General features: G+C 40.9%; 1 protein-coding gene across 1 annotated transcript; it reads right to left on the reverse strand.

Moving 5' to 3' along the window:
* Nucleotides 1-253: 253 nt before the first annotated feature.
* Nucleotides 254-26,976, reverse strand: Slc25a20 (solute carrier family 25 member 20). Its single transcript, XM_026383838.2, has 9 exons — nucleotides 26,768-26,976; nucleotides 19,801-19,893; nucleotides 14,865-14,992; nucleotides 10,811-10,901; nucleotides 3,866-3,983; nucleotides 2,822-2,894; nucleotides 2,337-2,446; nucleotides 1,501-1,625; nucleotides 254-1,081 (listed from the first exon to the last, which is right to left on the reverse strand). The coding sequence occupies exons 1-9, from the start codon at nucleotides 26,870-26,872 to the stop codon at nucleotides 1,019-1,021; spliced, it is 906 nt and encodes a 301-aa protein (XP_026239623.2). The 5' UTR covers nucleotides 26,873-26,976; the 3' UTR covers nucleotides 254-1,018.

The raw sequence follows: 26,976 nt of genomic DNA on the forward strand, positions 1-26,976 counted from the left end.
CATATAGAAAATATCTTCCCAGGAATAAAGCCTCCTTCCTTGAAGTTGCAGATCAAGTCACCCTGTTCTCTCCACCCTTCCTTGAGTACTTAAGGCAATCAGAGAAGTCTGGGCAACTTCCTCCTTCACCTGCTAGAGGCCTTGCCTAAGGCTCCCAGGGAATGATACTGGATTCCTAATAACTTCCACCATGGACACAGATTGCCAGCTGAAATGTCACAGAATTGCAAGAAAAAATATCACACAATGCAAAAATTAGAAACAATATTTATTGTTTCCTGTAAAATTGGGTGCTTTCATGAGAAAAAAGTTGAAAAAAGAACCTTCATATATCTTGGGCTTTCACACTTATCCCAGTATGTTGGTACTGTCCTCACTGGGTAGGAGGGAAAATTCTTCACCTCCTCCTGGGAAATTAGGCTACTCTAGCTTTATTTTTGTGTATTTTCTTGCGTTAAACAAAAAATCCAATGGTTAACAGGTTATCTGTTACTAGGTATATCCACCTAGTCCACTTTTATAGACTAATATGGTCTTTAAATAAGTCCACATCTTTATGTGCATCCCAGGATTAGATGGCACCCTGGACATCAGTTGGGTTTTCCTGGCTAGGGATTGAAGATCAATCAACTGATTAGCTAGCTGAAAATCCGCATAGTGATGCCAATGAGAGGCTGAGATTACCTCTTTATCAAGGAACATTTTGGGTATAGTAGGGCTAGCAGTCAACACAATGTAGCACTCTGGCCACAGTGGTATCTGTTCTAGAAGCTACTTATTTCATCTCCATATTCTCTTGAGATCCCCTAAATTGACAAGAGTGAATTCAAGTTTCAAAATGGCACTCAAGTTATACAGGGTAGAGGACGTCATTAAGGCAATAGTTTCACCAACTCCATGCACAGAGGTCTGATCCCACCATTCCCCTCCCATCACCCTTCAGGACTGCCTAGTCCTGCCCTCTGGTTCTCCTCAACAACACTTTCCAGCATCGAGAAGTCTTGAACAGTCTTCAGCCTCACAAGTTGGGGGCCAACCAGTTAAGGAACTTCATGGCAACTTCAAAGCCAAGGAAACAAGCCTAAGAAGGGGTTGAGAGAAAGAAAAAAGCCAACAAGAGTATGACTATTCAGATATACCACCCATAGCACCATGCTTGGCTGGCCCTGTTAAGACCAGAACCCCTCCCTAACCCCACTTCCATCCCAAATCAAGAAAGCAAGCTATACTTTCATTCCTAAAAGAAGAAGAAAACAGGTCCTACAATTGCCCACTTCTGATGGCCAGATCAGGATATAAAATCCCCTTACCCCAGAGAACCTTAAAGGCAGATCCTTCTGACAGCTTCAGGAAAATGAGCAAATAAAGGAGACTGTGGCTAAAGATGGACTAGGGGGAAAACTGAGTCTCTAATGCAATCCCAGGAACAAGCAAAAGCCAGCTCATATGTACCCTGCTCTGAGTCCAGAATGAAAATTACAACCCCTGACAGCTACTCACTGCATTGGCTGGGAAGGCTCGGATCATCACTGCATTGAACCCTTTATACAAGGATGTGATTCCTTCATCCCGGATCAGCTCTCTCAGTACATCTCTGAAACCATTAGGATATTTTCCTGGAGGTGCTGTGGGGTAGAAACCAATTTTTAAGGCTTCAGGAAGCTTCCTGACCTTACTCTGGCAACCCTCATGGGAACAATCTAAGAGTTAAGTCTTCCTGTAAAGTCAGGGCCAGAATCAAGAGGGATGAAGAATGAAAAAGGAATAGGGGTAAACTCAGTGGGTTCTAGTCATGCTAGGGACTAGCCTAGCATGAATAGAGGGAGAGGGATGGGGGAGGGGCAAGGGGAGGAAAGGAGAGGAGAGAAGGGGAGAAGAGGAATGGAGAAAGCAAGAGGAAAATTTTTAAAAGTAAAGAGAAAAGCAAGCTTTCTGGTTATGCAGGGGAGGAAGAATGGATTTGACTTCTTTATTTTTTCCAGTACTGGGCACCCAAGGGGGCTCTACCACTGAGCCACATCCCCAGCGCCACCCCCACCTTTTAAATTTTGAGACAGTGTCTCACTAAATTACCCAAGCTGTCCTAGATCTTGCAGTCTTTCCTTAACCTCCCAAGTGTAGCTGCCACACCAGGCTTGGATTTGACTTATATCATTTATTTGCTTAGGCTGACAAGAAAATGAATCTAAGGTTCTTGGGACATGAATGACTGTGAGGTAGAAAGTTAGTCAGACAGATGCTGGGTGCTTACATGGAAAGAAAAAGTATCCCAGGGTCTTAAGAGTTTTGCACACCAGGGATAGCCAGTGCTAACTATCCACAACCACCACACTCACCAGTCTGGAAGCGGGACTTGAGCACATCTGGGGGGATTGCTACAGCCCAGTTGAAGATCCCTGCAATGCCCCCAGCCACCAGGATCCGAGGTGCACTGAGTTCACTGACACTGTAGAACAACCACCACAACCCCAGTCAGACAAAGACTGTGAAAGTGTGGTGTTCAGACCATCCCCCCTGTTGCAGACAAGGAAGTTACTGAGAGAGAGAAACTGGCTGAAGAGGAGATCCAAGGGCAAGACTCTCCATCCACTTCTTGGAGGCAGCCTATTTCAAATATTTGTTCCACTTGGTGAGTCACAAAGTAAGAGGTATTAGCTGGACCTCAGCAGACATGAAAGGAAAGGGTACATGTAGGAAGAACAAAATGTCACCTCTGCTCCTTCAGACTACCCACAGGAGAGGACAACCCATCCATGAATGGAAAAAGTAGCCAACCCATCCATGAATGGAGAAAGTGGCTTCTAATATTTAATGTTCTCACCTCTTTCCCTCTGGAGTCAAAATGTTTTTCAGCCATTCATATGTCATGAAATACATTCCACTGGCTGGAACATCTGTTAATAGCAAAAAAGAGGTGAATTAGTCTATAAAACCTCCATAAACTACTTGTACTTAGAAGAGGCAAGCTTGATTTTGGAACATTCAAGATTTCCTGAGAGAGCTGGGGATGTGGCTCAAGCGGTAGCTCGCTCGCCTGGCATGCGTGCGGCCCGGGTTCGATCCTCAGCACCACATACCAACAAAGATGTTGTGTCCGCCGAGAATTAAAAAAAATTAAAAAAAAAAAAAAAAAAAAGATTTCCTGAGAAGTTCCTCAGCAGCCACATCATATTTGTTAATCACTTTGCAGTTATCAGATGTTGCTCTGGCCCAAGCACTGCTATAAGTGAGTATAAATATACATTTCATCTTTAAAATCCCCTCCAGGGCTGCAGTTGGGGCTCAATGGTAGTGTGCTTGCCTAGCATATGTGAGCTGTAATCACCACTGATATGTTAAGAAGTTGTATTAAGAAGTTGTAATTGTAACCACAGGTAATAAATCTGGCTTTCCTTTAAGCTGCCATCTCAGGATAAGAGTAGGATTATCGCTGTTTTTTCTAATTCCACCCCAGCAGAACCTGCCTCTCAAAATCAATCTGGTGATTTGGAGACGGCTGGTGGGTATAGCCATGCACGAGGCCCTGGGTTCTATCACCAGCACTGAAAACAAACACACACCCCAGGAAATCACCAAGTCACTCATCCCTTCAGCCAGGATTTTCATCTACTAGCCCATCCTTTTCAACCACCACTGTCATGATTTACACTCCTGATGACACACAAGAAGAATAGAAGGTCCTTCCATCCTTCTATGTCCATATAAGCTAGGGTGAGATTGCCTAAAACCAAGTCAAACACTTATGGTCTTGGCAGAGTTGTGGCATATGCCAACACTAATATGGAAATCCTCTCAGGACCTTTTGTGGTATACCTTCCTCTGGTGACCTCCCCAGGTGACTTCAGATGAGGCCCTCAAAGGTTACCTCGCATGAGGGTAAGCACAGTCCCTTTGTAGATGCCTCGGATCCCAAACTCCTGGTATATCTTCTTTGCACAGTCCAAGGTACCAGTATATTTTGTTTCCCCTGAAGAAGCCTGAATCTGAGAGGGAGAGAAGGTCATCAGGTCAGAAACAGCAACATCAAAGTCAAACAGATCTAGCTGAGCATGATGGTGCATGCCTATAATCCCAGCTACTCAGGAGGCTGAGGCAGTAGGATAGTAGGTTAGCAAGACCATGTCTCAAAAACAATAAATATAAAGGGCTGAGCTCAGCATGGTAGCACAAACATGGAATCCCAACAAATCAGGAGGCACGAGGATCGCAAGTTCAGGCCAGACTCAGCAATTTAGCAAGGGCCTCAGCAACTTCAAGAGATCCTAAGACAGAGTTGGGTAGAACATTTGCTTAGCATGAATGAAGCCTTAAGTTTGATTCCCAGCACCACAAAAAGATAAAAAACATAAGCATGGCCTGGCATGGTGGTGCATGCCTGTAATCCCAGCAGCTCATGAGGCTGAGGCAGGAGGATTGTGAGTTCAAAGCCAGCCTCAGCAATTTAGTGAAGCTTTAAGCAACTTAGCGAGACCCTGTCTCTAAATAAAATATAAAAAGGGCTGGGGATGTGGCTCAGTGAGCATCTCTGGGTTCAATCCCTGGTACAAAAAACAAAAACATAAACATGTTTATGTTTTTATTACTAATGAGAATGACACAGTGGGGAGTGAAAAACTGATATTGAAGGAGAAAGAAAGAGGAAATATGAAAGCAATGCCTGTGGCTGGACAAGAAGGGATAAGATCCAATACACAGACAGCCAGGGGTCTAATAAAAGCACAGGTCATCCTTGGTAAAAACAATCAGGTCATGTATGGATGTACCATCACATAGACAGGTGGTGGTGACTGATAGAAGGCATCTGATGAAGTCCTCTCCTGATGGTTTCAGATTTCTCAGTTAAGCAGGAGCCAGGTGTTATGGTTTAGATATGAGGTGTCCCCAAAAGCTCATGTGTTAAACAATGCAAGAATTTTTCAGAGGTGAAATGACTGGTTCTGAGAACCTTAACCTAATCATTGAATTAACCCACTGATAGGGATTAATTGGGTAGTAACTACAGGCAGGGAAGGTGTGACTGAAGGAGGTAGAGGTAGGTCACTGGAAGTGTGCCTTCAAGGTTTATATTTTGTCCCTGGTGAATGCAGCTCTCTCTACTTCCTGGTGCCTTTGCCTGAACTGCTTTCCTCTGCCACACCCTTCTACCATGTTGTGCCTCGCCTTGGGCCCAGAGCAACAGATTCAGCCATCTATGGACTGAGACCACTGAAACCATGAGTCCCCAATAAACTTTTCCTCCTCTATATTATTCTTATCAGGTCTTTTGATCACAGAAGCAAAAAATCCCAATTAAAATACCAGGTCATACACTAGAGGGTAGGGGTTTAAAAAGAGGGAAGAGACAAAGTAGTAGCTCAGCAGAGTAGGGAAGTACAAGAGAAGAGTACAGATAGATCAATGTCTGATCTAGAAGTAGAAAAGGACTTTAGGCATAAATGAAATGAAAAAAGTCATAAGAGAGGGCTGGGTTTGTGGCTCAGTGGTAGAGTGTTCACCTAGCACATGCAAGGCTCTGGGTTTGATCCTCAGCACCACATAAAAATAAACAAATAAAATAAAGGTATTGGGGCTGGAGATGTGGCTCAGCGGTAGCGCGCTCGCCTGGCATGCGTGCGGCCCGGGTTCGATCCTCAGCACCACATACCAACAAAGATGTTGTGTCCGCCGAGAACTAAAAAATAAATATTAAAATTTCTCTCTCTCTGTCTCTCCTCTCTCACTCTCTCTTTAAAAAAAAAAATAAAATAAAATAAAATAAAATAAAGGTATTGTGTCCAATTACAATTAAAAAAAGTCATAAGAGAAAATATTGATGTTCAAAGCTACTGAACAAAAATATTCCTTAGAACAAAATCAATATCCAGATTTTCGCTTCTGAAACGATGCCAAATCTAACAAGAAAACTATGGATACTGATTTTTAAACAAACATAAAAGACTCTGAAAGTTTGGAGAAGAGATATCAGACCAGCTACAAGGGACATTAAGACTTCAGGAATAAAGTGGTGAATTTCCAGAGTTTTCTTTTTGTCTCTTCTAACTCAAGACTTGAAGCTGAAAGGACTGGGAACCCAGAAACTGGCACGAACCAAAAAGAAGATACAACAAAGCTGCAAAGACCTTCTCCATGAAGGGCCAAAAAAAGGAACAGTCTAGAGAGAAAATTTTTAGACATTAAGCTCTCTACTCCAGCCAAACACCATAGAAAAACCTTGGCCTCCCCTGCATAATCAGCAAAAAAACAAGTGGGAAGCCTAGACTTCCACTCTTATGAGGTTGTAAGGAAGCATGCAAGCATGCAACATGCTACTGGGTAGAGTCAGCAAAGACCAAGTAGGGAACTAGGACTTTCATCCCTGATAGCCGGTAACCATCACTCTCCCACCCCATAGTATCAGTAGAGACTTTGGAACTCCCACACCCAGTAGTAAAAAAATGCCCTAGATGTCAACAGAACCCAAGGCAAATGGGAAGCCTAGGCTTCTGCCTCCACCTAAAAATAACAAGGCTTCATCCTTCCCATCTCTGCTAGGGTACTGACAGAGAAAGTCAGCTAAAACAGAAAGTTCCTAGAATTTCTACATAATACATAAATATCCATCTATCAATAGAAAAATTACTTGGAAGACTGAGGCAGGAGGATCACTAGTCTGAGGCCAGCCTGGGCAACTTAGTAGCACTATTTCAAAATAAAAAATAAAAAGGACTGGGTATGTAGCTCTGTGCTAGAACACCCCTGGGTTCAATCACCAGTACTACAAACAAAAATAAAGAAAAGAAAAATCACTTGTCACACTCAAAACCAGAAAATCTTACACTGAACCAAAAAAGAAAAGCAATAGATGCCAACTAAGATATCAAAGCTATTAGAATTGTCTGACAACAATTTTAAAGCAGCCATGATCAAAAGAACCTTTAAAAAGCAATTATGAACATGTTTGAAATGATGAAAAATAGAAAGCCACAACAAAGAAATAGATATGTTTCAGAAGAGGAATAGAAGATTTAAGAAAGAACCAAATGGAACTTTTAAAGCTGAAAAATACAGTGCAATAAAAATTTTGTGAATAGCTCACTCAATGGCAGAGTAGAAAAAAAAAGAGAGCAGAGGAAATTGGTGAATTAGAAGAGAGAACAATGGAAATTAGTCATTCTAAACAACAGAAAAGAAAACAGAATGAAATAAACTGAACAGAACTTCAAGGAACTCTGAAGTTATAATATAAAACTTAACATTTCTATCTTCAGAGTTTCAGAAGAAGAGAAAACAGGATGGGACTAAAAAAAGGGTAGTGTCCTGTTCCTCACGACTAAAACACTCAAGTCACTCCAGAGGAACTGGGCTGCACAAAATAACCACATAAGAGACAGAGATATGTTTTTCTTTGGGGTCCTGTGATAGCTCCTCTAACCTTAAGGGTCTGCAAAAAGAGAGAGTGCAGGCGAATGCTGAACCCTTTTATTGAGGAGAAGCTATTCAAATGAAGCAAGGGGTCAGGTTTCAGGGGGTTGAGTCTAGCTTCCTGATGCCTGCTGTCAGCAGGTTGACTGACATCTAGGAAGGCCACACCCAAAGGCAGAGCAATAGAAGAGGACACACAAAGTGCTTCCATTGAACCTTCTATCCCAAACAGGGCAAAGGGGGAGTATCACAAAGGAAGAGGTGAGCATAGCTAAATCCATGGGGCGACATGCCAATGTCTGAAGACGTGTTCTCAAACTTCTGGGAACGGGGCAGTGTCCAGGTCACTATGAGATGTAGTGACGGCCGGGACAGAGAATGTGAATCATTCAAACTGGCCTCTCACAGGATAGAACTGAAATAACTGCTAAAAACTTCCCAAATTTGTCAAAACATAAACTTATTAAGAAGTTCAGTGAATACCAAACAAATAAAACTAAAGAAATCTATGTCAAGAAACATCACAACTTTGGGGACTGAGGATGTGGCTCAAGCAGTGGCGCGCTCGCCTGGCTCGCCTGGCATGTGTGCGGCCTGGGTTGGATCCTCAGCACCACATACAAACAAAGATGTTGTATCCGCCAAAAACTAAAAAATAAATATTAAAAAGTTAAAAAAAAAAAAAAAAAAGAAACATCACAACTTAACTTCTGAAAACTGAAGACAAAGAAAAAACTCTTAAAAGTAGCTGGGGGCGGGCTGGGGATGTGGCTCAAGCGGTAGCATGCTCGCCTGGCATGCTTGAGGCCCGGGTTCGATCCTCAGCACCACATACAAACAAAGATGCTGTGTCCGCCGAAAACTAAAAAATAAATATTACAAAATTCTCTCTCTCTCTCTCTGTCTCTCTTTAAAAAAAAAAAAAAAGATTAAAAAAAAAAGTAGCTGGGGTGCAGTGGATAAAAATCACCTTTCCTATAGGAAAACAGCAATTTGAATGACAGAAGAAAGGGAGATAAGAAGGAAGTGGCCAAGTGATAGCAGAGGCCTAGAATCTCCACGACTTGGGAGGCTGAGGCAAGAGGATGCAAGAGGATTGTAAAGTCAAGGCCACCCTCAGCAACTTAGTGATACCCTTTCTAAAAATAAAAAAAGAAAGGAATGGGATATAGCTCAGTTGTAAAGCATCCCTGAGTTCACTCCCCAATATTGGATTAAAAAAATAGTCAGTACACATAGCAATCCAAAATGCATGTAAACAACAACAACAAAAAGCAATTTAGCGGGACTGTCTCAAGAAAATGGCACAGTATTATTCAAGTGTTAAAAAAAAAGGATTGTTGGACTGGGGATGTGGCTCAAGCGGTAGCATCCTTGCCTGGCATGTGCAGGGCGCTGGGTTTGATCCTCAGCACCACATAAAAAACTAAAATAAAGATGGTGTTTCCACTGAAAACTAAATATTAAAAAATTCTCTCTTTCTCTCTCTCTCTTAAAAAAAAAAAAAAAGAATTGTCGGGGGCTGAGGTTGTGGCTCAGAAGTAGAGCGCTTGCCTACAATGCATGAGGCACTGGGTTCGATCCTCAGCACCCCATAAAAATAAAAAATAAAATAAATAAATAAAGGTATTATATCCACTCATAACTAAAAAATAAATTTTTTAAAAAACAATTGTCAACCCAGAATCCTATATCCAGTGAAATATCCTTCACAAATAAGTAGAAAATCAATCATTCTCAGATGAAAGAAAACTAAGAACATTTGAAATAATGGCAAAAGAACGGCTAGGGTTGTGGCTCAGCTGTAGATCACTTGCCTGGCACATGCAAGGCCCTGGGTTTGATCCTCAGCACCATATAAAAAATAAAATAAAATAAAGATATTGTGTCCATCTACAACTAAAAAATAAAATATTTTTTTAAAAAAGAAAGAAGGAATGGCAAAAGGAAATTCTCTGAACAAAAGTAAACAATTAAAGAAGTAAACTTATAACAGCAGGAAGTAAATAATGTGGTAATCAAAATATGAGGCATTATATAATGATAAAAGAGGGAGATTATATAATGGTAAAAAGATTAGTCCACTAAGAAGACATAGCAATCCAAAATGCATGTAAACAACAACAATAACAACAACAAAAGCAATTTAGCAAGACCCTGTCTCAAGACATTTTATTTTTTAATAAAAAGGGCTGGGAAGGGGCTAAGGTTGTGGCTCAGTGGTATAAAGCGCTCACCTAGCACATATGAGGCACTGGGTTCGATCCTTAGCACCACATAAAAATAAATAAATAAAATAAAGGTATTATGTCTATCTACAACTAAAAAAAAAGAAAGAAAAAGAACCTAAAGATAAAACTACTATGCAACCAAGTGATTGTACTCCAAAGCATTTATCTCAAAGGAATAGTTATTTTCTCACAAAATATCTATATATAAATGTTATACCAATTTTTTCAAAATGGCCCCAAACTAGAAATAACACAGATGTCCTTCTATGGAAAAATAGCTAAAGTGTGATCCATCTATCCTGTAACTATGACTAAGCAATAAAAATGAATGAACTATTCACAGACGCAGCAATCTGAACAAATATCCAGAAAATTATACTGAGTTGAAAATGTGGTTCTGAAAAGTACATACTTATCATTCCATTTAAACATTCTTGAAATTACAAAATTATAGAATTTACACACTAAAGGTACTGGGCTTCTGGGAAGTTTACAGAGACACACAACATCTCAAGCAGGAGCAGCTTCCCTTCTACTTCTGATGAAGCATGACTCACCTTTTAGAGTTCCTAAAATGGCTGCTAATAAAAGTGGGTAGCTCTGGGGTGGTGATGTGTCATGAGTATGACTTTTTTTTTTTTTTTTTAGTTGTAGATGGACACAATACTTTTATTTATTTATTTTTATGTGGTGCTGAGGGTCGAACCCAGTGCCTCACACATGTGAGGCAAGCTCTCTGTTACTGAGCCACAATCCCAGCCCCGGTATGACATTTTCCTAATTTCATGTAGTGTCTTGGTTCCAATTCTATTAAAATTGCTTTCATTTTCCTGTAAACACTGAAATTTGTTTTGTTTTGTTTTTGGTACCAGGAATTGAATTCAGGGGCACTCAACCACAGACCACATCCCCAGCCCTATTTTGTATTTTATTAAGAGACAGGGTCTCACTAAGTTGCTTAGTGTCTTGCTGTTTCTGGGGCTGGCTTTGAACTCACAATCCTCCTGCCTCGGCCTCCCTGGGGCTGGGATAACAGGCATGCGCCACTGTACCCGGCTCTAAAATTGTCTTACACACCTACCTAAAGCCTTTTCAAAGGGTAAAAGGATATAAACACGCACACAAAATTGTACACTAATGGAGAAAGCTAGCTGCCTCCCCACATATCACACCTTTACCTGTAATAAGCACTTGATCCGTTCTCCAGGGGTCATAATTCCTGTAGTGAACACACCAGATAACATCCCAGCTGCAAATAATTGAGGGTAGCTGCATTGAAAACAAAAACCAGAAATGAGCACCTGTGATTAACCACCAAAGACAAAGCAATCCCAGCAAAGTGGATGTTTTGTAAGAAAAAGATAAGAACTTATACTGGAAAGAAGCACAGCCACAAATAAATCAGATTTCACATAAAATCTAAGTTCTACCAGGCCCAGTGGCATATGCCTGTAATCCCAGTGACTCAGGAGGCTGAGACAGGAAGGCCCCAAGTTCAAAGTCAGCTTCCACAACTTAGCAAGACCCTGTTTCAAAATAAAAAATAAAAAGGACTGGAGATGTGACTCAGTGGTTAAGTGCCCCTGGGTTCAATCCCCAGGACCAAAAACAGAGCAATTTCCAAAGAATATTCTGTTATCAAAAAGATCAGATCAAGGATCTCAGTAGCAAGAACAACGGGAGCCTGGTCACGAGGCCCACTCACACGAAGTGTACAGTCAGAATCCCTCATTTATGGAAAAAGCTTTATACTATGACATGGTTTCCACCTCTGGAACTACCATAGTGACTATGGACAAGTTCCCAGGCCTCTCAGAGCCTGGATTCCCCATCTATAAAATGCTGGGCTATTGGCAGGAAAAGGCTTTAACCCAAAATCTGGACCTCAGGAGACCCCTGTTCTCCTCCAATCTTATTTCCCCTAGACCTCCAAGGGCCTGAGAATGCTCTAAGCCAAGACTCAAGCAGGACCACTTCAAAGCCAAGAAAAATGAGTGTCTGTGGCCACCTCTACAGGCTGAGCGATGGGCAGGCCAGTTACAACGAATGTATGGTAAGAGCCCAATTAAGACTAAGTTAGGGGGCTGGGGATGTGGCTCAAGTGGTAGCACGCTCGCCTGGCATGCGTGTGGCCCGGGTTCAATCCTCAGCACCACATACCAACAAAGATGTTGTGTCCGCCAATAACTAAAAAGAAATGAATATTAAAAAAATTCTCTCTCTCTCTCTCACTCTCTCTCCTCTTAAAAAAAAAAAAAAAAAAGACTAAGTTAGGGATGGTACTAAATTAGGATAATGGCTCCTGTAGCCCCTGTGTGAGGAACGGTTCCCTGGGGGCCAGAGGTATGGGTTCTCACTCTGGCTCCCACAAAATCACCACATTGAGTATGAGGAGGACCTGAAGCTCCAACTGTCTATCACCATAGTTGTCTATGCCACTTCTAGCACCTTCTTTTCTCTTTGGGAATAGCAATACCACTGTGGTCTAGAGACAAAGGGGCACAAAACCACATTCAGCATTTTAATAGTCTCCACAACTTAACAAATGTTGCTGAAAAACTTCACATAGGCCTGAGCCCCAAGATCCTGCTGAGCCCAAGTGTCTCATAACTGAGCCTTCAGGCCAGTCCCACCCAAAGACACCCAAGGCCGGGGCTGGGGATGTGGCTCAAGCGGTAGCGCGCTCGCCTGGCATGCGTGCGGCCCGGGTTCGATCCTCAGCACCACATACAAACAAAGATGTTGTGTCCGCCGATAACTTAAATATTAAAAAATTCTCTCTCTCTCTAAAAAAAAAAAAAAAAAAAAAAAACCCAAGGCCTAGGGAACAAATGCCAAATGGCAGTTGGGAGAGACCTACAATAGATTCTTCCCTTTACGTACAGGTCCAGCTTAGCTTCCACAGCCCTGTTTTTCCAAGTACTCATTCCAGGCAGGACTCACATGTCTACCTCAGACATACTAGGCAAGCATATAGGCTGACTATTGAACAGACAAGAGACTTGCTTTCATTCATAGCCAGTTCCAAAGTTGTACTTTTTGCCAGGCACAGTGGCATATTCCTGAAATCCCAATGACTTGGTAGGCTGAGGCAGGAGAATAATAAGCTCAAAGCCAGCCTTCGCAACTTAGCGAGGCCCTAAACAACTTAGCGAAACCCTATCTCAAAATAAAAAAATAAAAAGGACTGGGGGCTTTGCTCAGTGGTTAAATGCCCCTGGGTTCAATCCATGAAACTAAACAAAACAAAAAATTCCGGTTTACACTATTGTCCTTAGAGGAGTCCTCTCAGGGACTAAATTTCCTCTTTAAGACCAACGTGCTCTCTTCTTTTCAGAATGTCCAACCCTAGGCTGGACACACCTTATATCCTGGGACAGAGGACTTGACTTTGCTCTGGATGGGATCTCTGTATGTGCACAGGGCACCTTGTGGACACTATGATCACCTGGCCTATTCGGCCATTCACTTCCTACTCCCATCCCAGGGAGGGAACTATGAATACTGGGCCTTTCTGAGCTTCTACCCCAAGGCTCTGGTAACACTCCTTTCTGCATCATCCCCAAACACCACTGGAAAAAAGGTGAATACAGCAGGGCTGACAGGATTATGCAGGTGATGTCTTGAGTGTCTTCGGCTTTGTTCAGGCACAGGTTATTTCTCTGACAGCTGATGTGACTGTACAGGAACACAGCCCATAGGCATGGTCCTGGTACAGCTTGTGAATAGGTACATATGCTAGAAGACCAGGTGTTCAGATTGAACATGTGTCCATGAAACACTTGGACTACCAATAGTCAAACAGCTTCAAAATAACCCCTCACATTTGGTAGCCATTGTGGTTATTTATAGAAGCATGGCACATTCCGAGGGTCACATGAACACCAGAAATAGTTTCCTGTTACAAGAACCACTATCTAGGTCTGGGGATGTGGCTCAAGCAGTAGCGCACTCGCCTGGCATGCGTGCGGCCCAGGTTCGATTCTCAGCACCACATACAAACAAAGATGTTGTGTCCACCAAAAACTAAAAAATAAATATTAAAAAAAAAAAGAACCAATATCTATATACTAGACAGTCACTCAGCCCACCATGACCTGAAATGGTGACAGAATCAACCACATGGCACATAGGGATTCCTCCCTTGAGCTCATAGATGCCAAGCCTATCCAGCCTCAGCAGTTCCTGTGCTGGCTGCAGTCCTCCCAGAGGTTGTCACCCGAATGCCTCATATTACGTGGACATTATCAACCCAAGTTTCCACTCAGAATTCCCTTGCATCTTGAGACACCCATCTGTTTTCATTAAAAGATTTTAAAAATTTTGAGCTATTATTCTGATTCTGCTACCTCTTTATGACTCAATTCAACTTCATAAAGTTTGTTTTTGTTTTTTTGTAGTACTGGGTATTAAACCTAGGGCCTCATACATGCTGGACAAGCATCTATCACTGAATAACATCCCCAGCCTTTTTCAATTTTATTTAACAAGCCAAGGCCTTACTAAGTTGCTCCAGTAAACCTTGAGCTTATGATGCTATTGCCTCAGTCTCTGATTCTTTGGGATTACAGGCATATAGTACCACTCTGGTTAAGTGGATTTTCTTTGAATAAACTTTACACTAGGCCTGCTGGGCATACCTATAAACCCAGCAATTCAGGAGGCTGAAGGACGAAGATTATAATTTTGAGGCCAGCCTAAGCAACTTAGCAAGATTCTATTGCAAAATAAGAAAATAAAAATGGCTAAGGATATTGCTCAGTGGTAGAGAATCCCAGGGTTCAATTCCTAGTACTATTAAAAAATACACTAACTTATTTCACTTTCATAAGAAATTATTTATAATCATAATCATATTATAATTGCATTATAAAAATGAAATAAAACAAAAGTTCCTCAACCAAGTGACAGAAAGCAAAGCTTGTTGCTGTAGTTACAACCATACCAGGTGCTTCTCACAGCATTTTACACATATTTTAGTATTCAGACCTCCCAACTGCATGTACAGTTGGTTTTACTAAGATCCCCAGTAATCCATATTACCTCATATAAGACATGAAAATCTGGCAGGGAAGGGATTTTTTTCTTCCTTTTCCCTTTAGGAACTCTTAGGAGTCAGTCCTGAGAGACCATGAGACAGCCACTGCCTATTTGTCAAGAAACTTTCCTTTTAACTCATGTCAAACCACCAAGCAGAATAGCATCAAGTGTACTAGGCCTGTGAGTACTCACCTGAGTACATCCTCTGGTGACTTCTGTTGTAGTTTCTTCCCCAAACCAAACCCAAAGAAGCATACAGCAAACATAGGGGTGACCCCGATGATAGGGGCAGCCATGCCCCGGTATAGCCCCGTGATGCCCTGTAAGGAATCACAGAAACAGAAATTGTTTACAGATACCTCTACTTTTTATATCACTAAAACAGGAAAGCTATGACCTCTAACCTGTGGCTTCCTATCTTCTATAAACAAGAACTTTAAAAGGAAGAAAATACACACATGTATCAGAAATAATTGTCTTCTTTACACTGCAGAAGCCAGAAATAGTTTCCATTCTAGAAGGCAATCTGGCAATTAGTAACATAGCATACCCTTTTACCCAGAAATTCTCCCTCTAGAATTTGCTTTAAAGAAGTACTACAGACACATGCCTGTAATCCCAGTGACTCTCAGAAGGCTGAGGCAGAATGATTAAAAGTTCAGGCCAGTCTTGGCAACTTAGCAAGACCCTATGTCAAAATTGAAAATAAAATGGCTGGGGATGTGTCTCAATGGTACAGTATCTCTGAGTTCAATCCCCAAAACTGCAAAACAAGAAACAAAGAAAAAAACTCAGATGTGAAAAGAATGACATCAACTGGGTGCGGTGGCCCATGCCTGTAATCCCAGTGGCTCAGGAGGCAGAGGCAGGAGGATTGTGAGTTCAAAGCCAGCTTCAGCAACAGTGAGGCACTAAGCAACTCAGTGAGACCCTGTCTCTAAATAATACACAAAAAAGGGCTTGGAATATGGCTCAGTGGTTGATGGCCCCTGAGTTCAATCCCTAGTACCAAAAAAAAAAAAAAAAAAAAAAAAAGGAAAGAAAGAAAGAAATTTTTGGAAAAAACTTAACAGCTGAAATAAGAATAAGAATACCATAAATGAACTATCATGCAGCCATAAAATCACATTGTGATATGAAAGGGATTATTAAGGGGGGGGTGAGCTACAAAATAGGAAGTTCAATGTTATCTGATTTCCTTGGGGATGATATTACAAGTGATTAAGAAATCAGTCAGTTACTTATCAAAACTGACTCAAAATTAAAAATGAATGAAAAGGCCTGATGATATAGCTTAGTGGCAAAGTACCCCTGGGTTCATTCCCTGATGGCAAAATAAAAATAAAAAAGAAAGAAATTTTTGTATTTTCCAAGGTAGTTTTGATGTTTGGTGGTACTGGGGATTGAACCTACCACCTCATACATACAAAACACACATTCCAATAATGAGCTACACTTCAGTTCTCTGTATTTTCTGAGTATTAAGATGTGATTTTTGTCCAGACTGCACATCAATTTTCATGAGTACAGTGTGGTAATGAAAGTAACTATGTAATAGGCAAATAATTAGACAGGGGCTGAGGTTGTGGCTCAGCAGTAGAGTGCTCATCTAGCATGTGCAAGGCGCTGGGTTCGATCCTCAGCACCACATAAAAATAAATAAAATAAAGGCATTGTGACCAACTACACTAAAAAAATATTTTAAAATAAATAAATGATTAGACAGCCGGGCATGGTGGCATACACCTATAATCCCAGCCTCTCAGGAGGCTGAAACAGGAGGATCAAGAGTTCAAAGCCATGGGCTGGGGATGTGGCTCAACTGGTAGCGCGCTCGCCTGGCATGCGTGCGGCCCGGGTTCAATCCCCAGCACCACATACCAACAAGGATGTTGTGTCCGCCGAGAACTAAAAAATAAATATTAAAAATAAAATTCTCTTCTCTCTAAAAAAAAAAAAAAAAAAAGAGTTCAAAGCCAGGGCTGGGGATGTGGCTCAAGCGGTAGCGCGCTCGCCTGGCATGCGTGCGGCCCAGGTTCGATCCTGAGCACCACATACCAACAAAGATGTTGTGTCCGCCGAGAACTAAAAAATAAATATTAAAAAATTCTCTCCTCTCTCTCTCTCTCTCCCCTCTCTCACTCTCTCTTAAAAAAAAAAAAAGAGTACAAAGCCAGGACTAGGAACATGGCTCAGTGGTAGAACACTTGCCTGGCATGTGTGAGGCACAGGGTTCGACTCTCAGCACCACATATAAATAAATAAAGATTCATTCACAACTAAAAAATATATATATTAAAAAAAAAATTGAAAGCCAGCCTCAGCAAAAGCAAGGCACTAAGCAACTTAGTGAGACCCTAAATAAAATACAAAATAGGGCTGGGGATGTGGTTCAGTGGTTGAGTACAAAAGAAAAAGGGAAAAAAATCATCATTAATTAATTAGGCAGACAATTTGCTATCACAACCTAACAAGATAATAAACCCAGGAAGAAGAACACCTGGGATTTGGGAGACTAAGGATCCAGTCCAAGGGAGATGAAGTAGATTTATAGAATGTCACTAGGTATGGTAGACCTGAGAAGCAGCCAGTTCACACAGGAGTAGAAGAATGGAAGACTCCAGGATGAAGCATTTAGGATACAGAATGACAAAAGAGAAGCAATTCAAAGAAATGATTAATATTTGAGGGGAAATAGATACTCACTGTGATTTGAACATTATGCAATGTATACATGTATCAAAACTTCACATGGGGACTGGGATGTGGATCAGCGGCAAAGCACTTACCATGCATATGTAAAGCCCTGGGTTTGATTCCCAGTTCCAAAAAAGAAAAGACAAAAAAGAACCCCACCAAAAAAAAAAAAAAAAAAGAAAAAAAAATTCACGTGGTACCCCATAAATAGATACAATTTTGCTGTGTCAATTAAAAAATTAAAAAGAACAAGAAGCAAAGGAAATTGACACAAGAATTACTAATCCAATCCCATGGGAAACAAAAAGTTATACAAGGGATGTCTTCATCCATACCATAGAACATTACTTGATTAAAAGAAAAAAAAATATAAAACTATAATCATGAAGGGCTGGGGCTGTAGCTCAGTGGCAAAGTGCTTGCCTAGCACATGTGAGACACTGGGTTCGATCCTTAGCACTACATAAAAATAAATAAAATAAACACATGCTCTCCATCTAAAACTACAAAAAAATTAAAAAAAAAATAAAACTATAATAATGAAAATAGTGATTTGTGAATCAGTGATAGAAAATACTAATCATCTTAGTATTCCTGAAGCACTGGGTTCAATCCCCAGCAACAAGAACAAAAAAGCAGATTGAAATAAAAGACAAAATGTGATAAAATTATATGGATGGGCAAGGGGGCAGAAAGAAGGGATAGAAAGTATAAGAATTAAAATAATCTAACTCTGGGGCTGGGATTGTGGCTCAGTGGTAGAGTGCTAGCCTAGCATGCATGGGGCCCTGGGTTCGAACCTCAGCACCACATAAATGTAAAATAAAAATATTGTGGGGCTGGGGATGTGGCTCAAGCAGTAGCGCGCTCGCCTGGCATGCGTGCAGCCCGGGTTCGATCCTCAGCACCACATACCAACAAAGATGTTGTGTCCGCCGAGAACTAAAAAATAAATATTAAATAATTCTCTCTCTCTCTCTCTCTCTCTCTCCTCTCTCACTCTCTCTTAAAAAAAAATATTGTGTCCACCTAAAACTGAAAAATAAATTTTAAAAAATAATAATATAATCTAACACTAATAGGTAGTTAAAATACATTAAAAATGTATAAAAAAGCAGGACATGGTGGCACACACCTATAAGCTCAGCAACTCAGGAGGCTAAAGCAGGAGACTTCAAAGTTCAAGGCCAGCCAGGCATGGTGGCACATGGCTGTAATCCCAGCAACTGGGGAACTGAGGTAGGAGGATTGTATATTTGAAGCCAGGCTCAGCAATTTAACAAGGCCCCTCAACAACTTAGTGAGACCCTGTCTTAAAATACAAAATAAAAAGGGTCAGGGGTATGGCTGAATGGTTAAGCACATCTATGTTCAATCTCCCCCCAAACAAACAAACAAACAAACAAACATAAACCCAGAAAGAAAAAAAGAAAAAGAAAATTTCAAGCCAGCTTAACAAGGCTTGCTTAGCAAGGTCCTAAACAACTTAGCAAGACCCTGTCTTTTTTTTTTTTTTTTTTTTTTTTTTTTTTTTAGAGAGAATCTTTAATATTTATTTTTTAGTTCTCGGCGGACACAACATCTTTGTTGGTATGTGGTGCTGAGAATCGAACCCGGGCCGCACACATGCCAGGCGAGTGCGCTACCGCTGAGCCACATCTCCAGCCCCAAGACCCTGTCTTAAAATAAAAAATAAAAGGGCTGGCAATGTGGCTCTGTGATTAAGCACCCCTGGGTTCCATCCCCAGTTTAAAAAATTTATATATAGATAAATATAGATATAGATAGATATGTAAAGGTAAATAAAATACAGTAGTAAATGTATATTATAAATAGGTAAAAACAACATAAATAACTGAAAGAGCTAAAAGTAGCTACCTCTGGAGAATGAGAAGAGATAAAGACCACTCTGTTACTTAGTTATAAGCCTTTCAATAAGGAACTAAGGACCTTTATCACTTCAATAAAAAATAAGAATTCTGGGCTGGGGTTGTGGCTCTGTGGTATATAATCAAATAATTCCAAACCAATCAAATGTCTCTGTCTAGGGTTATGGAAACTCTGTTGACCTCTGTGTTTCAAAGATGGGCTGACTTTTCCTCTGTACTTCACATGCACTTCTGATATGAAGCCTTGTCAAACTGATTGACTCAAATGTGATTTCCATCCATTTCATATCTTCAATTATTCCTAGTTCTCAATGGTGCCTTACAAAACAGAAACATTTTATTGACTTCACTCATCTGTATAGAACGTAGCTGAAATCATCAATGACTACAGAACAGATAATAATAGAATACTTATGTCCTAGCATGTGGAACAGACCTCCAGCACAATCAAAGCTGTCCTATCACCTGGGGAGGGGTTAACAAAACAATTCCTTGAATGTGTTCCTATGAGTAAGAGGAATGGGCAGCACTAGATATCATACCTCTCTAATAAGAGTCTTCCGGAAGCAGTCAATGGTCCCAGAGTACATTGGTGGCTGCCCAGGCAAACTTGGTGGCTGTGTCTGCAGTCGGACCTGAAACCAGAAGTTAAAATAAATTACCCTCCAGAATCATATCTATCTGTCCGTGGCAATGGCCCCACTGTCTATCAAACTGAACAGGGAAATTTGCACCTCTGTACATGTCTTTAGCATTCCCTTAACCTATAAATTAGGACTTCTCTTTTATTTCATTAGTATTTCATTCCTTTTTTTTACAGTAAATTGTAACATTATGTAACATCATGATGTAAATTACTTATTCTCATGTTATTATACAAATACTATGTGATGCAGAAAGCACAAGTCCTGCCTGGCACTTGAGTATGATGTTTATGTATTGTAGTGAAATACCGCTAAGTACAATTTCAAAAGCAAAGAAATGTCAAAGAAAACTAGAGGGCTGGGGTAGTGGTTCATCAGTAGAGCGCTCACCTATTGTGTGAGAGGCCCTGGGTTCAATCTTCCCCACCACATAAAAATAAATAAATAAAACAAAGGTATTGTATCCAACTACAACTAAAAAATAAATATTTTTAAAAAACTAGAGAAAATCTGTAATCTTCTAATCAATGATACTCTCACAAGAACACTAAATATATTCATGGATAGATAAGCTTTATTCAAATATCTGCATAAATATGACTTGATGTCAAATGAGAAGAAGTTTTTACAAAGGGCTAAAATTTACTGAAAGTAAAATTCGGTGCTTCCCTTTGGTCTGTCTCTGAATTTAGCTGACCAACACATCATTATTAGTAATCTGCACTCACTACTCATTTTCATCACTCACAATTTCTCAGATCTTTGGGTGGCATTTCCCATTTCTCTGGAAAGCTCTTAAATTGCATTTAGTAACAGAAGGACAGGGTTTTTTTCCATTCCTTTCTACTCCAGAGGCAAAACCACATCCCTTGATTATCTTGTTTTCATTGTGGCTGTTTGCAAATGGTGTGCAACTGAGGAACTTAATATACAAAAATATGGTATAATCTTTGTGTGCTAAAACAATAACTTCATTTTAATTTTTCATTAAAGAATTATTTTTATTATTTCTCCACAAAGAAGAAACATTGTAAAAATTGTAAAAACATTGAAATAACTCTTTAAAATCTTTGATTGATGGAGCTGGGGTTGTGGCTCAGATGTAGAGTGCTTGAATAGCACATGTGAGGTCCTGGGTTTGATCCTCACACCACATAAAAATAAATAAAATAAAGGTATTGTGTCCAACTACAACTAAAAAATATTTACTAAAAAAAATCCTGGGCTGGGGATGTGGCTCAAGCGGTAGCACGATCGCCTGGCATGCGTGCAGCCCGGGTTCGATCCTCAGCACCACATACCAACAAAGATGTTGTGTCCTCTGAGAACTAAAAAATATATATATTTAAAAAAAAAAATCCTGGCTTGGGCTGGGGATGTGGCTCAAGCGGTAGCACCATTGCCTTGCATGCGTGCGGCCCGAATTCGATCCTCAGCACCACATACAAACAAAGATGTTGTATCCGCCGAAAACTAAAAAATAAATATTTAAAAAATTCTCTCTCTCTCTCTCTCTCTCTCTCTCTCTAAAAAAAAAAAAAAAAATCCTGGCTTGATGACGGGTACCTTGTCAGCACACGCGTATAATTCCAGACACTTGGAAGGCTGAGGCAGGAGGATCACAAGTTCAAGGCCAACTTCAGCAATTTAGTGAGAGCCTATCTCAAAATAAAAAATAAAAAGGGCTGGGGATGTAACTCAGTGGTCAAGTGCCCCTGGGTTCAATCCCGAGTACTAAAAAAATTTTTTTAATTAGAATAAAATAAAATCTTGAGGGTTGGGACTGTGGCTCAGAGGTACTCACCTACCATGCACGAGGCACTGAGTTCTATCCCCAGCACTACATACAAATAAAATAAAGATATTGTGTCCACCTATAACTAAAAAATAAATATTTTAAAAAATAAAATAAAATCTTGAATGGATATATCTATAATTTATAACTAAGAATAAAATGCTAAATTCTATGAGATAGAATTTCTGAATTATTTTGATTGGAATTTGCTAGGAGGAATCAGAGAAATTTCATGCTGGGAGTAGAGTGTATGCTTAGCATGTACAAGGCTCTAGATTTGATCCCTAACACCAAAACCAAACAAAACAAAAAAATTATTTCTATTTCAACTCCCAATTTAATTTTTAAAAGCAACACATTGTTGAAGGCACCAATGATATTAATCTGGAAGGCAGATATTTGTACGTGAGGAGAGTTGGAACCTTTCATGCAACAAATGGAATTGCTCTTTTCCATTACATTTTCAATAAAAGTACAAATATACATATGGTAAAAAAAATGCATATAGTACAGAAAGATCTAAAATAATAAGTAAATATCCTTTTCCTATAACATAGCAGATTGATGTCTTCAAAATCCTTTAAGAGTCATATGAGTAACAAAACAACTAAGTCTTTTCAGGCCTTTGAAACTGTGTTGATTGTCTCCTATAATATCTCTGCTACAGAGGAAACAAGCAGTCTTCTCCTTCATAAAGAAAATTTAAAGGGCAACAGGCACACACTGCTCAGAGAGAGCAAAATCCAGGCAAGACCTCAGGTCTAGCTGTAGCTCCAGAGAGTCCTAGGTAACATCCAGAGCCAAAGCTGCAGGAGTTCAGCAAAGTGCTTCTTCAATGCTGTGGATCCTCCTGGCCAGCTGCACCTCCTTGGGGAAGAGGAGAGGAGGTAAGCACCCTCAAAGAGGTGGACTAAAAATGCTTCTGCCGCCTCTTTAAGGGCTAACAGGACGTGGGCTTGCCATCTGCAGTACTCACCACGTGTGAATTTCATTCATATTTCTATTGCCAGGCGGCTGTAGGGGTAGTTCCTTATTAAGAGGTCTGTGTTCTTCTGCAGCTTTTTGCTCATTAATCCAGCCAATTCTCAGCCGACTGTATTGACCCGAAGAAGAACCCAAGGAGGCTCGCTGCAGCGGGGGCTGGTGCGGGGGCGGGGCGCCTCACCGCCGGGCGTCCCAAGGTTTGGGAGTTAGAGACTGGCTGTCGACTGAGCGTCGACTGACCATTAGTCAGCGTACTTTAGCGTCGCCTTCCATTCAAATCTCCCGCCCCATTCTTTTTTATTGGCAAATAATATCCTATATCCTTTTGTATATCCATTGATCAGTTGATAACAGTTGTGTTTTTGCTACTTTTTTTTTTTTTTTTTTTTTTTGGAGAATGCGTGTCTCCTATGGTTGAACTCCTGGGCTCAAGGGATCACCCTGCCTCAGCTTTCTAATAGTTGGGATTATAAGTGTGTGCCAGTAATGCTGTTATAGATATTCGTGTATCTATATGGATGTTTTTATATGGATGTGTTTTCAATTCTCTTGGGTACTATATTGGTCAGTGTTATCTAGAGAAACTGAACAAATAGGAGATATATAACTCAAGAGATTTATTATAAGGAATTGGATCATGCCAGTATGGAGGCTGGGAAGTTCCAAGATCTGCCATCATCAAGCTAGAGACCAAGAAGATCCAATATTTCAGTATGAGTCTGCAGGCAGGAAAAGTCTGATGTCTCAGTTCAAGCAGGCATACAGGAGCACCTTCCTTTAACAGACTTTTCTATTCAGGCCTTCACCTGATTGGACAAGGTCCACCTACATTAGGGAGTGCAGATCTGCTTTATTCACTCTACTATTCAAATGTTAATATCCAAAAACACCCTCACTCCCAGAATAACGTCTGATCAAATATCTAGGTACAATAAGATTCAGTTTTAACCCACTAAGTTTTGGGTTAAATTGTTATAGTTCAATAAATAACTGATGCACCCAGTTACTTCTATAGTTTTTTTTCCTGCTCACTATTCCGCTTAAATCCTTCTTAAGCATACCACCATACTAACCTTTCTAAAACATCCTTTTTAACATGTTGGTCTCAAACTTGCCATCCTTTAGTCTGAGCCTACCAAATCTCTGGGATTATATCTGTGTGCCACCAAACCTGGCTATTCCTTTTCTCTTTCTTTCTTTCAAATATTTTTTTTTTAGTTTTAATAGACCTTACTTTATTTATTTATATGTGGTGCTGAGAATCAAATCCAGTGCCTCAAACATGCTAGGCAAGTGCTTTTCCACTGACCTACAACTCCAGCCCCCTTTATTTCTTTAGAATTTTTCACTGATGCATTTGTTAGGGCCTTCCAGGCCACAGTACAGAAGTCATTCCCTAGGTAATAAAGGTAACATGCAAGTCTGAGTTTATGGTATAGAACAGTAGAAATGAACAGAGGCTACCATTATTTTTTATCCAGAATCTCTTATATTGGCCTTCAGGTTCTTCATGGCCAGTCATAACTTCCAAGGTGAGCCAAGTGGATCAAAAACTGACTTGAGCCAGTGCTTGCCTAGCATGCAAAAAGTTTTGAGTTCAATTTTTTAAAAAACAGGATTTCTGATTGATACTCTTTTGTGATTTTTTTTTTGGGGGGGGTACTGGGGATTGAACTCAGTGGTACTCGAACACTATTTTATTTAGAGACAGGGTCTCAGTGAGTTGCTTGGCACCTCACTTTTGCTGAGGCTAGCTTTGAACTTGAGATACTCCTGTCTCAGCCTTCTGAGCTATTGGGATTACAAGTATGCACCACTGCGCCTGATTTTTTTTTTTTAAATAAACCTTATACCTGTCATTAGGACACCAGCCATCCCAACCAGTGAGAATTTTAAAGTCCTCAGTTGGTGTTATTTTATATTCTGACACCCTACTTCAAGCCCACATTTGCCTTCACTCTTGCCAAAAACATATCTTAGAAACTTAATCCAAATGCATATAAGCCATATAGGAGGTGTTTAGATCATGAAGGCTTCACCCTCATAAATGGATTAATGCCAACTACAGAAAGGCTCAAGGCTTGAGATCAATCTCTTGTGCTCTTGCCCTTCCACCTTCTGCCATGGGAAGACACAGTACAAAGACCCTGGCTAGATGTGGGCCCCTGGATCTTGAACCTCCTAGGTCTGAAACTATAAGAAATAAATCTCTATTCTTTATAAATTACCTAGTCTCAGAGATTCTGCTACAGTAGCATAAAATGGAGTAAGATACCTTCCCATGCCAAATTGTCTGGGTCTCCCTACTCTTTCAGTCAGAATTCAGCCAGCTCTTCAATGTCTACCCTAAGAATTTTTCCAAGTCCCATCTCTGTGGTGTTGCAGTTCTTGGCTTATTAGGATATATGGGCCACAGGTCAGTTGCCTTGAACCCTTGAAAGTACTTCAAGGTTAGGTTTTAGTTGGGCCAATTTAACTTTCCGAAGCCAAAAGGAGAACAGTCAGCAATTGGTGGATTTGATTTAATTAAAAAGAGACTTTCTGAATGTCAAAATGCCAAGGAGTATTTTCAGTCATTTACAATTCAATACAGAGGTCACTGGGCCCTTCCTGGGAGTAATATCAAGAACAAGAGGATAGGGAGATAGAAGCAATATATACATAAGGCAGTAAATAAGGGTCTTTTATTTATTTTTTTAAATTTTTTTTTTTAGTTGTCAATGGACCTTTATTTTACTTTATTTATAAGTGGTGCTGAGAATTGAACTCAGGGCCTCACACATGCTAGGCAAGTGCTCCACCCACCACTAAACTACAGCCCCAGCCCAAGAGCCTTTTATTTTTTAAGGCCCTATATACCATTGTCTGAGAAGCACCAACACACACTGTATTTACCATGTGCTGAATAAACATCTGATTTCATGTTGCACAATGCCCTAACCAGCCCAGCTGCTTTAAACCTGGTCATAGAATGACCCCAGTACAAGCTCTACCTCAGGGCAGTTTCCCTCTTGAAAGACATCATACAACCTATTGCCAAGCCTACTGAAAGGAAGGAAGGAGAAGGAAACTGGATCTAACATCCTAACAAACCCCACACATGTAGGTTTCTATAAGACACCTGTCTGCTGCCCACAGGCCCACCCCGACTATGACCTGTCATTTTCCTTCAAGTCTGTGTCCAAGAAATAAAGTTAGAAAACTAGGATAAAGTTTCAAATGCAAAGTCACAGGACGTGGACTTTGGTCTCCAGCAAGGACTTGCTTAAAGTGTTGCAAGGGGAAGAGTTGAGAAGTGATGTAAAAAAGACAGAGGAAACCATAAGTCTCCTCTCTCCCGGAGACTTTGACCATGGTTTCCTCACTGGAGAACTTTTGTTTGTTTTTTCACAGTTCTAGGAATTGAACCCAGGGCCTTATTCATGAAGGCTCTACTACTGAGGTACCCTCAGTCTTTTCACGAGGAAGTTTTGAGCATTAGCCTATGGATCAGCTTGGCCCTTGGTAAAGCTGGGCATGTGTTTTCCTTGGAAAGGGCTTAGCCATTGAGGATCTCATTATTTCCCACAGGGGAATCTCTACACTGTATGGTATGGAGGCTACTGTGGGTCACAGAGTGAAAATGCCTTGTTGAGCAGGGAAAGATGCAAAAGAGATAGAGATGAAGCACTCTGGTCCCAGGGTAGTGTGTCAAATGACATCTCCAGAATGACCATACCACTGTCTTTAGTTGTCCTCCTGGCTTTACAAGGGACCTGTTTCAACCTTGATGATAAAACCAGGGCTTTAGAAAGCCGCTTTCTCTTTTCCATCCAAGAAGCAGTGGCCCGGGGACAGAAGACTGCGGGACAGAAGACCTTTAAATAGGAGCTCCTGAAAAAGCAGTTCAAGGCTGCTCACTTTGCGCAGTCTGGCTCTTTGGGGGCGCTAGGTACAGCTTCCGCCCACTCCTGAAAGGGAGTCTCTAGACCTTTCTCGGAAGCTCATATGGGCCCCCACTTCTGTCCAGGGGCAGAGCTTCGCCAAGAACACTTTCTGAGCCCTCTTCAGGCCTCCTCCCCAAGCCCGCGCCCAACCTCCCCTCACCTTGACGGTGTCCAGAGGATGCCCCACGAACACCAGACACACGCCGCCAAAGCCGCCAGCCACAAAGTTCTTGAGCGGGCTGATAGTCTTTGGCTCGTCTGCCATGGTCAGTCCGTCCGTCAGTCTGCCTGTCAGTTCCTGGCAGTCTTGCTCCGGCGCCCTAGCTGCAGCACCAGCGCCGCAGACCTTTCACCTACTTTAGATTAGGC

The sequence above is a fragment of the Urocitellus parryii genome, chromosome 2 (genome assembly GCF_045843805.1).
Source record: "Urocitellus parryii isolate mUroPar1 chromosome 2, mUroPar1.hap1, whole genome shotgun sequence".
In the NCBI taxonomy this organism is placed as follows: Eukaryota; Metazoa; Chordata; class Mammalia; order Rodentia; family Sciuridae; genus Urocitellus; species Urocitellus parryii.

What these genes read in the sequence shown, in the direction of transcription:
- Slc25a20 (XM_026383838.2), bottom strand. Translation starts at nt 26,872, where the DNA reads ATGGCAGACGAGCCAAAGACTATCAGCCCGCTCAAGAACTTTGTGGCT. An exon ending in TTGACTCCAGAGGGAAAGAG is followed by an intron (nt 2,447 to 2,821) that starts GTGAGAACATTA and finishes GTTGTTCTACAG; the next exon opens with TGTCAGTGAACTCAGTGCAC. An exon ending in GAGCCTTCCCAGCCAATGCA is followed by an intron (nt 1,082 to 1,500) that starts GTGAGTAGCTGT and finishes ACCCCTTCTTAG; the next exon opens with GCTTGTTTCCTTGGCTTTGA.